The sequence below is a fragment of the Trachurus japonicus genome, chromosome 5 (genome assembly GCF_045865225.1).
Source record: "Trachurus japonicus isolate A0001 chromosome 5, Traja_1.0".
NCBI lineage: Eukaryota > Metazoa > Chordata > Actinopteri > Carangiformes > Carangidae > Trachurus > Trachurus japonicus.
Genome location: NC_140911.1, coordinates 9,195,114 through 9,210,906, shown reverse-complemented (window position 1 = coordinate 9,210,906; position 15,793 = coordinate 9,195,114). Strand labels below are relative to the sequence as shown.

At 41.8% G+C, this 15,793-nt stretch overlaps 1 protein-coding gene across 9 annotated transcripts in view; it reads left to right on the top strand.

Moving 5' to 3' along the window:
• cita (citron rho-interacting serine/threonine kinase a) overlaps positions 1-15,793 on the top strand; it is a 37,978-nt gene that overhangs the window by 7,461 nt on the left and 14,724 nt on the right. For 5 of the 9 annotated variants that reach the window (XM_085776026.1, XM_085776020.1, XM_085776022.1 and 2 more), the window contains exons 10-30: positions 317-506; positions 4,637-4,742; positions 5,297-5,440; positions 5,622-5,741; positions 7,331-7,501; positions 7,600-7,653; positions 7,757-7,810; positions 8,060-8,200; positions 8,330-8,458; positions 9,028-9,123; positions 9,655-9,771; positions 10,452-10,561; positions 10,939-11,113; positions 12,401-12,598; positions 12,839-12,892; positions 13,506-13,703; positions 14,227-14,420; positions 14,557-14,692; positions 14,854-14,958; positions 15,248-15,388; positions 15,602-15,709. In XM_085776026.1, the coding sequence (XP_085632152.1) occupies positions 317-506; positions 4,637-4,742; positions 5,297-5,440; positions 5,622-5,741; positions 7,331-7,501; positions 7,600-7,653; positions 7,757-7,810; positions 8,060-8,200; positions 8,330-8,458; positions 9,028-9,123; positions 9,655-9,771; positions 10,452-10,561; positions 10,939-11,113; positions 12,401-12,598; positions 12,839-12,892; positions 13,506-13,703; positions 14,227-14,420; positions 14,557-14,692; positions 14,854-14,958; positions 15,248-15,388; positions 15,602-15,709 (2,741 nt within the window). The remainder of the gene's footprint in view (positions 1-316; positions 507-4,636; positions 4,743-5,296; positions 5,441-5,621; positions 5,742-7,330; positions 7,502-7,599; positions 7,654-7,756; positions 7,811-8,059; positions 8,201-8,329; positions 8,459-9,027; positions 9,124-9,654; positions 9,772-10,451; positions 10,562-10,938; positions 11,114-12,400; positions 12,599-12,838; positions 12,893-13,505; positions 13,704-14,226; positions 14,421-14,556; positions 14,693-14,853; positions 14,959-15,247; positions 15,389-15,601; positions 15,710-15,793) is intronic. The other 4 variants (XM_085776027.1, XM_085776021.1, XM_085776025.1 and 1 more) reach the window with 1 other exon arrangement.

The window sequence follows — 15,793 nt, the reverse complement described above, 5'->3', positions numbered from 1 at the left end:
AGTGAGCATGTGTGTGTGTGAGAGAGGGAGAAGGAGAAGGAGGGAGGGGGGGGTACCGAGAGGCAGCATGTGCATCAACGCGCGACTTACCGCACTCTAGGCTCCCACCACCACCACTCTGCTCCGTTCCTCCTCCCCTTCTTTTCTCTCCCCTTTCTCCTTGTTGTATTTCTTTTTTTTAATCTTTTACATTTTTTTTTTTTTTTTTTACTACCTTGTTCGTCGCTGCTTCCTCTTTTTTCCCCCTCCTCCTCCTCCTCCTTCTTGCCCTGTTTTACTCTCCCTCCTCTCTCTCTCATCCTTTTTTCTCCTGCAGTTCTCCCGCCTTTCGTTCCTGCGTTGCACACTGAAGATGACACCTCTAATTTTGAGGAGCCGGAGCAGGCAGCCCCCTGGCCAGCCTCAGCAACCCAGCGAGGAGCTCTGCCAGCGGGCTTCCAGGGCCAGGATCTGCCCTTTCTAGGCTGGTTCTTCAGCAGAGCGTTGACAACATTGGCCAAAACTGAGTAAGTGCTACCTGTTTACAATACAATACAATGCATTGTTTGCCTTTTTTTTTTTTTTTTCTCAAAGACGACCCCCCCCCTCCCCTTTTTTTTTTTTACTGTAGTCCACGCAGAGCCCTCCTACATACACCTCTAACACACCTTTGTTGGTTAAAGACCCTGTGATACCCTTGGCTGGCCGTTCTGCCATTAGACTCTTCATTACCACCGCTACAAATTCTCAGGTAGCCTTGTTTCAGGTGACCTAGTGTGGCGCCCGGGGCAGTTGGTGTTTTGTCCCTGTCATTAGTGTTGTGCCTGTTGGGGCTAAAATGGGTTTGGCCATATGCTGTGTCAGACAAGGAATGAGAGAGCGAAGGGATCCCCCCCCCCTCTCTCTCTCTCTTTCATTCGCTGGTGCTCCCTTCTCCTGGTTCTTGTTTTTGTGCTTTCATTGGGATCACACAAAGTGGATCTGATGCATATATAGATCAAATGAATGGACCGGAGGTGAATGTGAGCTGGCGTTATCTTGCCATCGGCGCTGATTGGTATGCGGCTGAGTGTGTCAATGAGGTTTGCTGAGAGGTGGAACCCCACACACAGACGCACACACACACACACACACTCCAACAACCCTTGCTGCTTATATTGTGCTTTCTCTGTTACTGTGCAGCATAATGGGCTGCTGAGTTTTATAGCATGGGGTTTGGGACTGTAATTATCCCTAATGGTGTTTGACTTCTTAACCTCTGATATTAATGCAAGAGAATAGGTTTGATTTCTGTAGCCTTGTCTGGTTAATGGTGCTGGAGAGACTGCGGATCATGACAGCAGCAGCAGCAGCAGCAACAGAAAGGGAAGAAAAAGCGTGAGCAGATTAGACAGGGAAAAGGATGAGAGCTCAGATTGGGGAAGAGAATCTATTTCTATGGTTACAACCGTGATGTTTTTGTTTTTTCCTTTTTTCTTTTTTTTTTTTCCTCTCCCAGTCCCCACCCCCATCTTTACCCGTCTCATCTCTTCCTCTTATTTTCTCCCTCTTCTAATGTCTCTGTCCCTTGCTGTTACACCATCAGTCATCTGTTCATGGTTTTTATCTGAAGCCAGTCGTTTTCTTTGCAGCATTTGATTAAGAGGAGCTCAGAGCTGATAGAATGTGTCAAATTTGTGTGTGGGTGCATGCATGCATATGCGTGTACACATTCTTCATTACCATGCCAAAAAGGAAAGAAAATGAACTGAGAGCCAAGCATAATGAAATGCTAATCATCTGTTTTGGGGGTTTCTGCTATTCTCTTTTTTCCCATTCTGTGTGACCTTGTCTGTCTAACTCCTCATTAGTAAAACTCAACAACAAAATACCCTTAACAGCTTTTCCTCACATTTACAAGAAGCCGACTGTGGCTTGGTGTCAGAAAATCATCTTTTGCTTGAATGCAGCTCTTAAACTTTAAAAAAAATCGGACTCTTTTTTGGACTTTTGGGTACCATGGGGTGTTTTTGAAAAATGAATAAACACATTTTTCGACTCATTATTGGGTAACACAGGACAAAGATGCTAGGTTTTAGCATCTAGTCAGTCTTTTAACACGCTAGTTGTGAGCAGAATAACTTAACTGCTGACCAGATTGCCATGAATGGGTACTGCCAGATGATCTGGATATTTATAGTCCCCAGAGGATGATTTCTAATGATATAGACGTCAAACTGACTTTTCATCTTGTGTCGTCATCCGGTCAGAGTTTTCCCTTGACATGGTGTCTAAGCAAATAATGGACTGATTTTCAAGAAGCCTGCTGTGGATATTTGTCATCTTGGAAGATCATTTCATGTTTATATTGACCCCCTTCTCTTCTCCTCTGTTGCCACCAATCAGACTCAAATTTAGTACGCTAGGAAAAAGTTTAATGTCTAAATTTAATGGAAATGAATCCCTTTGTTCTAATACCACCTGCAGGGCAACCTTTAAGTTATTATGTCTTGTTTGTGTGTATTTCAACTTGTTTCTAAATAACTGAATAGATCCAGTTCCAGTAGATTGATCACTTGCTACATATCATTTCTACACATTAGGGACATATTTCAACAACCATCATGTTTGTTTACACTCTACAAAGACGTTTCAATTCAGTTTGGCCAGAAAAACACATAATTAGAGAGGAAACTGAAATGCAGGAATATATTCCAGAAATCTGAGTCTCAGTTGGGATAATAATAAAAAGGCCCGTAGGTTATTTTAGGACACAACAATCTCGAACAAGAACTTTGCATCTAATGATCTGATGCTCTGGTTATACCCATCTTTTTGAAACCAGCGCACCAGTCAACTCACAGTTCACATTTTATTCTATGTATTTCAGGAGGTTCATATGTGTTAAATGATTCTGTCAGTGTTGTTTTATTAATTTGCTTTGAGCTCAAAATGCAGTGACACTGCTCTGTTGATTTTTCACTCTTTAAAAATGACCTAGAGGATTCCCTACCTTGGCAAGTCTGCTTGTGTTCATCCTGACATCTTGTGTGTAGGATTAAGTGTGTTTGTTTGCATTTTCCTTGTGTTATTGCATGTGATCTTCTTTTTTTTTTTGCGTACCTGATTAGTGCGACTAAGCTTTTAACTGGCATACTTTTCCTCAGTTCCTGCCTCTCTTCGATTCTCTTCAATAATGCAGTCTGCACTGGCTACTCATTTATTTTCTCTCCACAGTAGAGACATGACAACTTCCATATTCCTCAGATGGGAAAAGTGCCCTGGCATTTTCTCTGTTGTACAAATATTTAATCTCAATTCTGCCTACACAATGTTTTGACCGGTAAAATATTTCTCATGCTCCCTTCAAAACGCTGTTGACGTTTCCTCCAATTTACTGCTTAAAGCAGCCATGTCAAATAGTGGGTGTAGAAAGATGAAATGGTGAAAAATGTACAAGTCTGTGCAGAGAAACCCCAGCTGAGGACTTCTAGCCACATTTTCTTATATCTCCCCTTAAACTGTTCAACTAGGCACTGGATAACTTTATGAATTTTGATCTTCAATATCAATTTTTAATTAGCAACGGTTTCAACTAGCTGTAACGCTTCTTTTTTTAATCTAGATCCCTGTGAAAAAGACTTGTTGGAGCTGTGTGTGTGTGTGTGTGTGTGTGTGTGTGTGTGTGTGTGTGTGTGTGTGTGTGTCTGTGTCTGCACACTTTCTCCCTTCCCCTCTCTTTTTTCCTTTCTACTGTATGTGTCTGTTTCAGGGGGTGTTTCTGCAGAGAGGCAAAGGGAGCAGTGCTTGCTTCCGTGATTATTTTTAACGCTGTGACTCAGTCTGAGTCAACTTTATCAAAGATCCTTCTGCAGTATTTGCGAGCTCATTCATACAGACCCATTCATTCATTCATTCATTCATTTAGAAGATTCCCATTCAGAGTTGGGTTGTCACTGTGGTCAATAGAAAAGAAAATTGACTTTGTGCTCTAAATTATTCCCAAGGGGAGGGGGGCGGGGGACAAAATAGGACATCACCTTACATAAATGAGAAAAATTGGGTGCATTGGACTCGCTACAGAGCTCTGTGTGGATCAACCCCAAGCAAAAGCATAGCCTGAATTCTCCTGTCACATAATTTTGTCAGGCAAACAGGTCTACACGCCTGTCTTGTTCATTTAATCTGTTTTGTCCCGAATAAACCGTGATGAATAAAATATACTGAGTTCTCTCTCACTTCACAAATTCCCTGTTGAATTCCTTGTTGGCATGAATAGATCTTCTTCAGAGTCGATGCATATGCTGATGCTTTCAGTGTCTCTTGCTTGCTGTTACGTGATGTAACTTTATCCCACAAATGGCACTGGCTTCCATCCTCATTGTGGTTTAGCTTAGATTCTTAGATTTGAGAATGTGTCATACATATTTAATACATATATGTGTGTGCTTTCTTATACAATTCAGAGAAGGCCACACTCATGTTGGCTCACATGTTGTGCTTCAGAATATGTCGACCATCATGGATTGGAAGCAAGCTGGTTGTTGCAATGCACAGTTTTGTGCACCTTCTTTCATGTTTACTACGTCTAAGTAAGGTTGGACATTTTGTATTTGTGTATGGTCGGTTTAAACAATAAGTAATAAGAACATCAAACTGTTTATGTTGTCACCTTCAGGTCAGTGTCTGCTGGCCTCAACTCTCCTGCGAAGGCCAACTCCATGGAAAAGAAGTTACACCTTAAAAGCAGAGAATTACAAGAAACTCAAGACAAATGTCACAAGGTGAAGATGTACTTACTTTTTTGTATTATTAATGTTTCCTTTCTAGCACTTATGACAAACAACTCTTTTATTCAAATGTAAGAGCAGCCACATCAAGCCAGCCAGAGATGAGATGATTAGAGAACTGCCGACAGACTGGAAATCGCAGAATTGTTAATTTTGTATTTCCATGTTGTAAAAATTGCTTTTCGCCCCAAAAAAAAGAAAAAAAGATTCCATCATGGGTTTTATTACCAGACGTCTTGTGTTTACTCTGGTTGACTGGCTTAACACAGATCAAGCAAGCTTCTGGTGGCGCTGTAATACGCCAAGTTAATCTTGTTGTGTGTAAACATTATAACTACTCCTTGTGAGGCACTCTGGCTTGGGCAATAGGTCAAATATATTGGCTACGATCTGGGCAATAGGTCAAATATATTGGCTACGATCTGAGCTTATGGTTGATTAGTCTCTTGTAGACCTACCCAGACGTAACCCCACAGCACTGGTGAATGGCTGGATGGAGTTACAATGACACTGTTGACAATGACTGTGCTGTTTTTTCCTTTAATCAGATGGAGCAGGAGATCTCCAGGTTTCAGCGTAAAATGACTGACCTGGAGTCAGTACTCCACCAGAAGGATGTGGAGCTTAAGGCGTCCGAGACGCAGAGGAGCATCCTGGAACAGGACCTCGCCACCTACATCACCGAGTGTAGCGTGAGTCACAATCATAAGTGTGATTATATATAATTAAATATAATGATGCCCCCCACACACGTTTGTATTTTTTTTTACATATTTGTGTTGTTTCACGTTGCTCTGCTCAACATTTGTCAGAAATTAGTCCTGATTTAAACCAGCAGCAGCCTTGAGTTGATGTGTTTGTGTGTATTTGTAGAGCCTGAAGCGAAGCTTGGAGGAGGCACGTGTGGAAGTCTCCAGAGAGGATGACAAGGCCATGCAGCTGCTGCATGATATCCGTGAACAGAGCAACAAGTTGCAGGAAATTAAAGAGCAAGTATGTGAATCTTTTCATCAGACAATCATCTGTCGCCTCCTTCTCATCACGATAATGATGCGGCGCTTTCAGAGGTTTTTACAAACCCTCAAAGGTGTTTATACTCAAAAAAGAAAAGAAAGGAAAAACATTAATACATTTTTAACAATGTTATCTTCTTAATACTGCCATAATAGCTGATAATGGAGTAATTAAAGCAGTCACGAGATTAGACTCTGGCTGTAACACAGGCAGGTCTTCCCCTCCGAGGGCTCCCTTGTCCTCGTAAAGGTCATCCCTGCAGATGGCATCCCTGCCAGGCACAAAAAGAGGCTTTGATCATTACCCAAGAGATTTGCCAACTCTCCTCTCAGGGGAATAACACAGTACTTACATTATTTAGATTTTATTATTCAATAGACATCTATGATTGAAATTACAAGTTTAAATTGAACTTCAAATTCAAGGTTATAACATTCAAAACATCCCTTGCAATCAAGACCCAGCTCAGTTGCCCTTTGTAACTAATTACATTTCACAATTTACAAAGATCATATAACATTTTTGTCTGTGCAAAGATTTTTTTACAAACTTTAGCAGTTATTTTTCTTTCACTTCGTGCCCTATAGAGCAAAGTTGCCAACTACAGCTTTTAAGTGGTAATCCTTGAGTTGTTATCTTTGATTTTGACACTTTAAGTGATAAATGGTCATTGCAGCACAGTGCACTGCAGTTTCTATAGATCACTGCACAATGAAACGGTGTCAGCACATCTGTGAAGTACATCTTTGTTTGTCTGCAACTGCTGGCCACAATAACAAGTCAGTTTGTCTGTTCAGGCGGTTCCAAACAAACTCTTACTGCTGTTGCTGTTGTACATAAAGATATGCTAATTTTTTTCCCCACAGTAAAAACCTGAACAGAAATGTGCATTTGTTTAAGAAAGGCAACAAGCACAAGCTTATTGAAACTAGGCTTGTGTTGAATACAAAGCTGTGTTGAATATATTAACTCTATCACAACTTTGAGAGCTGCAGAGTTTTTCTCTATCCTTAAGATATTTTTTAAACCAGCTTAACTTTATTTAGCAGACAAGCCATAGAAAATATATGAATGAATGAATGAATTTTTTTATTTTCGTGTCATGCCACCATTGTGGCCCAATGGCCCTTCCCATATGGGATTACAAGACACATTTACTGACCGATAAAAAAAAACTAGGCAGTCCTTCCTGTTGGTATTACCTGCCACACAAGTGTGACACATAAATAAACAATTTAAGATTACTTTCAGTCCTCATCTGTATATTGCTCTTCGTCTCATTGCCCAGGCCTTTTCAAGAAACAAAGAAAATGCAAATATTTTAAACCGAAAAAGATGTTTTAGCTTCTGAGCATCGTCCAACCACACAAAGTCGTTATTTGGATCCACCTTACTAAACAGTTTCTGTCCTATGAATTCATAGAAAGGACAGTATAACACAAAATGCAGAAAAGAAAATATATCTAAAAATGTGAACTAAAATGGCCTTGATCACAGTCCAGGCTTGACGTCATATGTCAATTAACTCTGCCAGTTTCCACACTGATGACCCCTGTGTGTGCCTTCAGGAGTACCATGCCCAGCTGGAGGAGATGCAGGTGACCATCAGGCAGCTGGAGGAGGACCTGTCCGCCGCCCGACGCCGCAGTGACCTCTATGAATCTGAACTCAGAGACTCCAGGCAAACGAGTGAGGATCTGAAAAGGAAAGCTGTGGAATACCAGCAGAGGATCCAGAAGGTTTGTTTGCACCTCGGATGCTTGTACTGTAGGTCGTTTAATGCAACTGAAAATGGGGATTAAGTCTTGAGACTGAAATGTGCTTTTTTATTTCCTAGGCCAAAGAGCAAGGCAAAGCTGATGTGGAGGAGCTTCTTTCCAAACTTGAGAAGGTATAAGTTCTTCTGTTCTTCCTTTGTCGGAGAGATTTTCATGGCTAAAGCTGTAGTGACACTTGAATTAAATGTCTGAGCTTCCTCTGCTTTTTTTTTTAAGACTAATGCCGAACAGCAAGTGAAGATCCAAGAGCTCCAGGACAAACTGTGCAAGGTAAATTAACTGTCTGTTTTGTTCACATTAACGTTATTTGAACTTTTATAGTTACTGTAACCTCCTTTCTCTTTACTGCTTGAAAAGCAGATCAAACCGTATTCAGCCTGCTCTGCCTCTCTGTTTACTCTCTGGAGAACCTTTTTTTTTTTTTTTTTCAATGTCTCATGGGATAGGAATTGCTGAAGCATATCAAGAGGTTTGTCTTGGGATCCACTAACAGCCCTTTGAACTCTTGACCTCCCCCAGGCAGTAAAAGCGAGCACCGAAGCCACTGAGCTGCTGCAGAATGTCCGACAGGCCAAGGAACGACTGGAACGGGACTTGGAGCGGCTGCGAGGCAAAACCGACTCTAGTGACACTTTAAAACGCCGCCTGAGAGAGACGGAGGTACCAGCCTAAACCCCATAATAATAATAAAGCTAAATGATGCAGATGTTTGTTACATACTGTTTTTGCCTCTGCTGCTGAGACATTTTCTGTGTGGTTAGACTTATATTGTTGTCTTTGTTGCGTAAGCAGGAGGGCAGGAAGACCCTGGAGAATCAGGTAAAAAGGCTGGAGATGGTTGAGCGGCGGGAGAATAAGCTGAAAGATGACATTCAGACCAAATCCCAGCAGATCCAGCAGATGGCTGAAAAGATCCTGGTGAGAGAGCTACAGATAAGGCTTGCTAATACTCTTGCCCCACTCCACCCCTAATTTCACCCCCCCAGCCTACCTCTCCCATTCATTCAGCCCCTCGCAGTTTATCCTCCTCGACTATCTCAGGCCACACATGTACACATCATACATACACCTCTTCTAGAGAACTGCTTGCTGAGCTCTTACTAGTCAAGAAGTGTCAGCGCATATATAGATTTTTAATATACATACATTTTTCCGGTGTCAGCATGAGCAGGAACCGCTACAGCCGATTTGTGGATTTCAAGATTTTTGATGCAAGTTTTTTTCTTTCTTTCTGTCTCTTTTTTGGTTTGGGAGTTGACTCACTAGAACAGCTTTCAGTCTGTTTTTCAGTAGATTGTGTGTGTGTTTCTGTAGCCGCAGGGGTTTAGCCTGCTTTGTCCAGTCATCAGGGTGGTAGTTTGTGCTGTTTTGTTTCTATTTATTATACAAATTATGTTGTACTGATTAACATAAGCTTAAGCCATTTTCACTTTGCTTTTTATTCAGTGTTTTATATGAGCATTTTATTCTGTTTTCTTATTTTTAAGGAACTGGAAGAAAACCTGCGAGATGCCCAGTCGACAGCCCAGAGGATGGAAACACAACTGGTTCAGAAGGAAAGGCTTTTCGAGGACAAGATCAAGGTGGGAGTGTCTTAATATTTTCCATATATACAATAAATCCAACATTCAAGATGGTCAGGATCAACTATTATAATAAAGACAGGTTTCTATTTTCTTGTCCACTCCATTGAAATTAACTATTGTAAGCACATATTTTTCCAAAATGACCATGAAATTAACTCAACACCTCTGAGACATTTTCTTAAAAATCTCATACTTTTAACCTTCATGAAGGTTGGATTTATTACAGGACTGTTTCATTAGACTGTGTGTGTATATATTAAAGTGTAGAAATTGCTATTTGTCGCTGCCATTTTAAATCAGTGTTATGGTGGATGTAAGTCAGAGCTGTCGTATGTTTTACAATGAGGCTTGACACCACATTAATTACTGCTTTCACACTAGGTTGTTCATTTACAACCATGTCAGTATTTTTTTTTTTTTTACAGGTTCAGTTCTTTGTTATATAGCAGATTACAGATTTAGACCTAAATGTGAATATGTCAGGCCAACATTGTCTATTCTTCTACTCACTTCTTCTGTCTGATCCAGGTTCTGGAGGCCCAGATGAAGGTAGACCTGGCCGACAAGGAAAGCCTCGAGGCCAGAAGAGCCCAGCAAGAGGAGGAGTCGAGGGAGAACTGCAAACTTATCAGTGAACAGAAAGCTGTAAGGAAACACTACAGGCATTTGTCATTGATTTAAACCAAATGAGGGATTTAAAATATTGCATATCATCAAAAACCATAAATTGTTTTGTAGCATTAGAAACTAAATCAGCAGCAGTCTATACAGTTGTCTGATTTTTACTTTTTATTTATTCCTGCAGTTAAACTAAGCAAATGCATACTTCAGTGCATTACATAAGTTTTACTGGGTGAAAGTTGTTTGTGAACATATGATACTTTTATTCAAATTAGGTTTTTCTGACAGTTTGATGACTCGAATCCATCAGTGTTTTTCATTTGTTTCTTTAGGCAGTAATTTATTGAAGTGGTTAAAATGTACTGGAATGTACAGTTGGATTAAATTGAAGTATACATCATGTTGCACGATAAAGCCAGGGCTCAAGTCCTAATCTGGTTAATGTGGTAGAATTGAAGCAGTTAAGAAGCTTTTAGAGGCAGTCATCTGACATTGACAGTAGAAGACTTAGGCAACACCTTAATGGGCTCTAATAGGATTTTATTGGAGCACAAAATTCAGTTTCCTATATGAAAATTGTGCTGCAGAAATATGTGTGTCCTAGCAGGATTTGGCTATCAATCAAAGTGAAATGTATCCTTGCATTTTGAGTCTGTTTGCTGTGATGTGATTTCCACTGTTATTGTGTCTCCGTCTTCCTGCAGACCATTAATGCCATGGATTCTAAGATGAAGAACCTGGAGCAACGCATTGCCGAGCTGTCAGAGGCTAACAAGCTGGCCGCTAACAGCAGCATCTACACCCAGAAGAATATGTGAGTTAACTAGACCTTCTGCCCACACTGTACTTTCATGAGTGCCCACACCCACACTGACTCTGTCTCCTCGAGCGTCGAATTGCTTCATTAGCATCTTTGTTCACCATTTCTAATCTAGCTCCCCTGAGGTTAATTGGTGTATCATTTCTCTGGTTAAATACAGAAAGTGCATCTTTAACTCTCAAATGTACTTAACATACATGTGTTATTATAACGTCGTCACCTCAATTTGCAAGTTTTTGTCGACTAAGATGAATTAGCTCAAGTACATCATACCACTTAGTAGCGAACATAACTTTTTGTGCACATTTAGAGCGATTTGAAAGCTTCCAAACAGTCACTAAAATCGGCATCTCTGTGTGTGTTTATATCAGGAAAGCCCAGGAAGAGATGATCTCAGAGTTACGGCAGCAGAAGTTTTATTTGGAGTCGCAGGCAGGAAAGCTGGAGGCGCAGAACGCCAAACTGGAGGAGCACCTGGAGAAGATGAGTCAGCAGGAGCAGACCAAGAGGACTCGGCTGCTGGAGCTGGAGAGCAGGCTACGGGAGGTGAGGCAACAGGAACTCAAGATAAAGTGCCTCACTTTAAGTCGCGCACAGTGGAGCCTCATTACTATCATCCACAAAAGGGATTAAAGCAGCTGATCAGCTACCGAGCTCAGATCCCTCTCAGATAAACGGCTAATTAAATACCGCAGGACTACAATGGCACCTCTACAAAACTGCCATTGTCTGCTGGTCTAGAGGAGTATATAGGATTGATTTGATATCTGTGAGACAATGTGTCTGCATTGGCTGATAACAGGTCAGAAAATACATATTTATAATATGAAAACAAAGCATGGCCAAAGGTGTTTATTTGAACTTTAGGTGTTTGACAGTCCCTTGTAAATTTGTTTTAATGCAAGTTAGAAGTTTAAAATGTGCAAAAGGTTTCTCCACCACTCTGAGAAAAGCACTACAAAACCCATTAGCTGTATGTGCGTACAACACAAACCTATTATATAAAAAGACCTTTCAACATAATTGAGGACCACAATGCCCCCCCTTTCCTCCTGTTTGAGAGCTTGCCCCCCTGGGGTGCAGTCTCACACACCTTACTGGTGGACAGCCTGCTGACTGCTTGTCATAGCTCTGCCTCCACACACTCTTCCCCACTGGGATAAAATATATGGACTGGCATTTTAATTGCTGGCCTCTCTGCCCCTCACAGATAAACGCACACACACGCACGCACACACACACAATCTGTGAAATTGGCCGTTCCATCTCTGTAACAGTAAGAACGTTCTTTTCCCTCAAATGATTTTATTTTTAGGTCTCTAGTTACCAGAGATTTTTTTCTCCACCATGTTCTTTTATGCTTCTTTGTGCTGCCCAGTTTTTGCACTTAGAGTGTGAATCTGTATTTCTACATCTGCTAGCCGGAGCCCTGTCATACTTAATTAATCTGTGGCTCTTAATTTTTTGATGGCATTAAAAGGGTGAAATGAAACGTCTTGAAATTGGATGTAACCTACTGAAAGCAAAGGGACTCTGTACAGAGAGTCATATGAATAAATTCATATCTGCCTCTTTGGAAAACGTCTGCACTATAAACAGATGTGGGTTTCAGCCGGTCTGCACTGGTCGTCTGTTGTGACTCAAACAAGTTTCGAGTTACTCCAATTTCTGAGTTCCCCTTGTGTCCTATAATGTCTCCCATCTGGAAATCTGAGTGGGTTGAAATAATTCTGAAAATTACTGCAAATTAATTAATGCAAATACAATCTGTTCAGGTTTGATTTACATTTCCACCTACACACAATCATCACATTGGTCCTGTCCCCTCTGTAGATGGGCCTTGAACATGAAGAGGAGAAGCTGGAGATCAAGAGACAGGTGTCGGAGCTGACCCTCTCACTGCAGGAGCGCGAGTCCCAGATTAGCAGCCTGCAGGCTGCACGTCTTGCCCTGGAGAGCCAGCTGCAGCAGGCGAAGACCGAGCTGGAGGAGACCACCGCTGAGGCAGAGGAGGAGATCACCGCCCTCAGGGTGAGACAAACAAGTTCTAGCACATGTCTGCAATTAGTGTACATCCAAATATGAACGTATGTGCACCTGTATTTCTATGAGTGACTCTATCAGTGTTATGAAAAGAGGAGTGTACTGTACACATTGCATTTTTGATCTATTTTAAATGATGCTGTAAGCAGTTAAGTCATCCTTCATTATTATATAGGGCAGTCAGACGTGGTTGTGTTTCTGCTCTACATTTGCTCTTGTTTCTCACAGAATCACAGGGACGAAATTCAGCGCAAGTTTGATGCCTTGAGAGACAGCTGCTCAGTAAGTGCTGCCACAGCTTTTGTCTTTAGTCTCAGCAGCAGCAGAAGAACAATTCTCTTATGACCTTCGAATATATAGTTATTCCTAAATTCATTCTAATGTAGACTTAATCAATTTTTGGGCGAGGAAACACTGCTTGGGTGCATGGGGGGATTTTCCACCTTGGCTCATACTTTTTGCCCAGGTTCATTTTCTTCATTCAGATGATATTCACAGTTGTTTTCACACTCACACTACACATTTTTTCACACATTTACTATACAGTTTATAAAAGGACAACATGAATAACACAGATGGACAACATTAATCCAATAGGTTCAACAAATCACCTCCTTCAGCATTAGGATTCTTATTCACTTAATGAATCAGCCTTTTCCTAAATCCTGCATGCCAAAGATATGTCTCCCACTCATGGGACCAGTGTAGTGGAAGTAACTATTAGTGCTCGCATTAATTAGAGTCATCGTGAAGTCATAAATTATGAGTAGCCCAGCTGTGCTGTTACTGAAATGATTCCATTACCCTGGCGTTTTGGACAGAAGCTTAAATGTCTTTTCACTTCCATGAACACAGCCTGACCCCCTCCCCTCCTCTTGCCTGTTTCTTGCCTCAGGTGATCACTGACCTGGAGGAGCAGCTTACACAGCTGAGTCAGGAGAACGCCGAGTTAAACCGTCAGAACTTCTACCTGTCCAAACAACTTGACGAAGCCTCGGATGAGAGGGAGGACCAGCTCCAGCTCAGCCAGGAAGTGGACCGACTGAGGAGGGAGGTGGCAGACCGCGAGATGCACCTCAACAACCAGAAACAGGTAATATGCATACACTGAAATGCTGGAGAGCATTTAAACTTAAAGCAGTAGTAAGCGGAATATTTTGTTAATATAAGTCTTAAATAGTTATATCTTCCGACAGCAATCACTTATAGAGTGTTTGGTCTGAAACACGGGTCTGTCAGTCACTCTGCTCTGCTGTAAGCCGAGGAGAAAACTTTCCTTGTATCCTACAACCTTTATCCAATGAGGAGAGAGAACGGCATAAAGGGGCGGTCCTCTCTGTGTGTGCAGCCAAGGGATGCGCGTGAATGTGGTGACGTAGGGACGAGGGCGGGGACTGCTAACTCCATCGGCTGACAGGAAGTTAGCCAAAACGACCGGATCGCTTACTTCTGCTTTAAACTTAAATAACTCAAACTGTGATAACAAAAAAAAGTGATGCATTATCATGTTTTGTTTTGTGCTGTTATGGGAAGAATACAGGACACAATAACCACAAGTTTCCCCAAAAAGTTTGAAGGACGTTCTTTTCAGTCTGGCCTTGTGTTTTTCTCGCCAGAACATCGAGACACTGAAGACAACATGCAGCATGTTGGAGGAGCAGGTGGTGGAGCTGGAGTCCTTAAATGATGAGCTGCTGGAGAAGGAGAGGCAGTGGGAGGCTTGGAGAGGGGCCCTGGAGGATGAAAAAAGCCAAGCCGAGAGACGCACCAGGGACCTGCAGAGACTGCTAGACAATGAGAAGCAGAATCGGTGAGAATCAAGCATGAATGCTTTTTGAATTTATTAACACTGTTATTGCACACGAGGATGGCAGCTCAATGTAATTCAATTTATTCATTAAAACGTGTTACCGCCGGTGTAAGATTTGTTATTGCGTCGTTCACAGGCTGCGTGCAGACCAGCGCAGCACTGAGTCTCGCCAGGCAGTGGAGCTGGCAGTCAAAGAGCACAAGGCCGAGATACTGGCCTTACAGCAGGCTCTCAAGGAGCAGAGGCTGAAGGCTGAAAGTCTCTCCGACACTGTGAGTTAAAGCTTGTTCCTACTTAAAGCTCATCTCTTGTCAACGGAGTAAAAAGCCTCGCCACGGTCAACAAATATTTGTTTCACTTCTGAAACAGTAAACTAGCACCGTTAGTGGGTGTGTGGTGTAACGCTTCAACATGCACTCATATGTTCTCACAGCTCAATGATCTGGAGAAGAAGCACGCCATGCTGGAGATGAACGCCCGCAGCTTACAGCAGAAACTGGAGACGGAGAGAGAACTGAAGCAGAGGCTCATGGAAGAGGTTGAAGATTAAATACGACCTACCTAACATCCCTGATATATTGAAAGGAATTTGCATTTATGCCCCTCGTAACTCCCCAAAATATGAAACCAGAGACTATTTGTAGCCTGCTATTGAAAGTAATGACTTTATTTAAAGGAACAGGCACGATTTAGGAAATCTGTTTAGGGCGCATCTTTTTTTTGAGTTAACGATATTTGTTTATATTTATTTTTCATCCATATATTCATATTTGTGGCCACTTTGAAATGTGACTGATTTTAAATCAGACGTCTGGTGTCCCCAATAGCAAGGGAAGCTGCAGCAGCAGATGGACCTCCAGAAGAGCCACATTTTCCGTCTGACCCAGGGGCTGCAGGACGCCCTGGACCAGACTGACATGCTCAAGACTGAGAGGACGGATCTGGAGTACCAGCTGGAGAACATACAGGTGCTCAATTCAACACAGTGCAGTTTTAATATGAAATACATAACAGTGTTGTCGTGTCAAGGGAGAAAGAAAGGGAGAGTCCTAGTTGGATATTAGAACAGTACAGCTGATGTCAGTAAGTAGCAGTGTTTCTCTGTGGGGACCAAGATGATAAAGTAATCCTTAATCTTCAGAGGTATGGCGTTCTCTGAATCTCTGTTTTCTTTCCTGCAGGCTGTGTACTCCCATGAGAAGGTGAAGATGGAGGGGACCATCTCCCAGCAGACCAAACTCATTGACTTCCTCCAGGCGAAAATGGACCAACCCACCAAGAAAAAGAAGGTCTGGGAATATAATGTGAACTATAAGCCATATTATTATATTGCAATAATATAAACATAGTAATAAATTTAATTTTAACTGCAA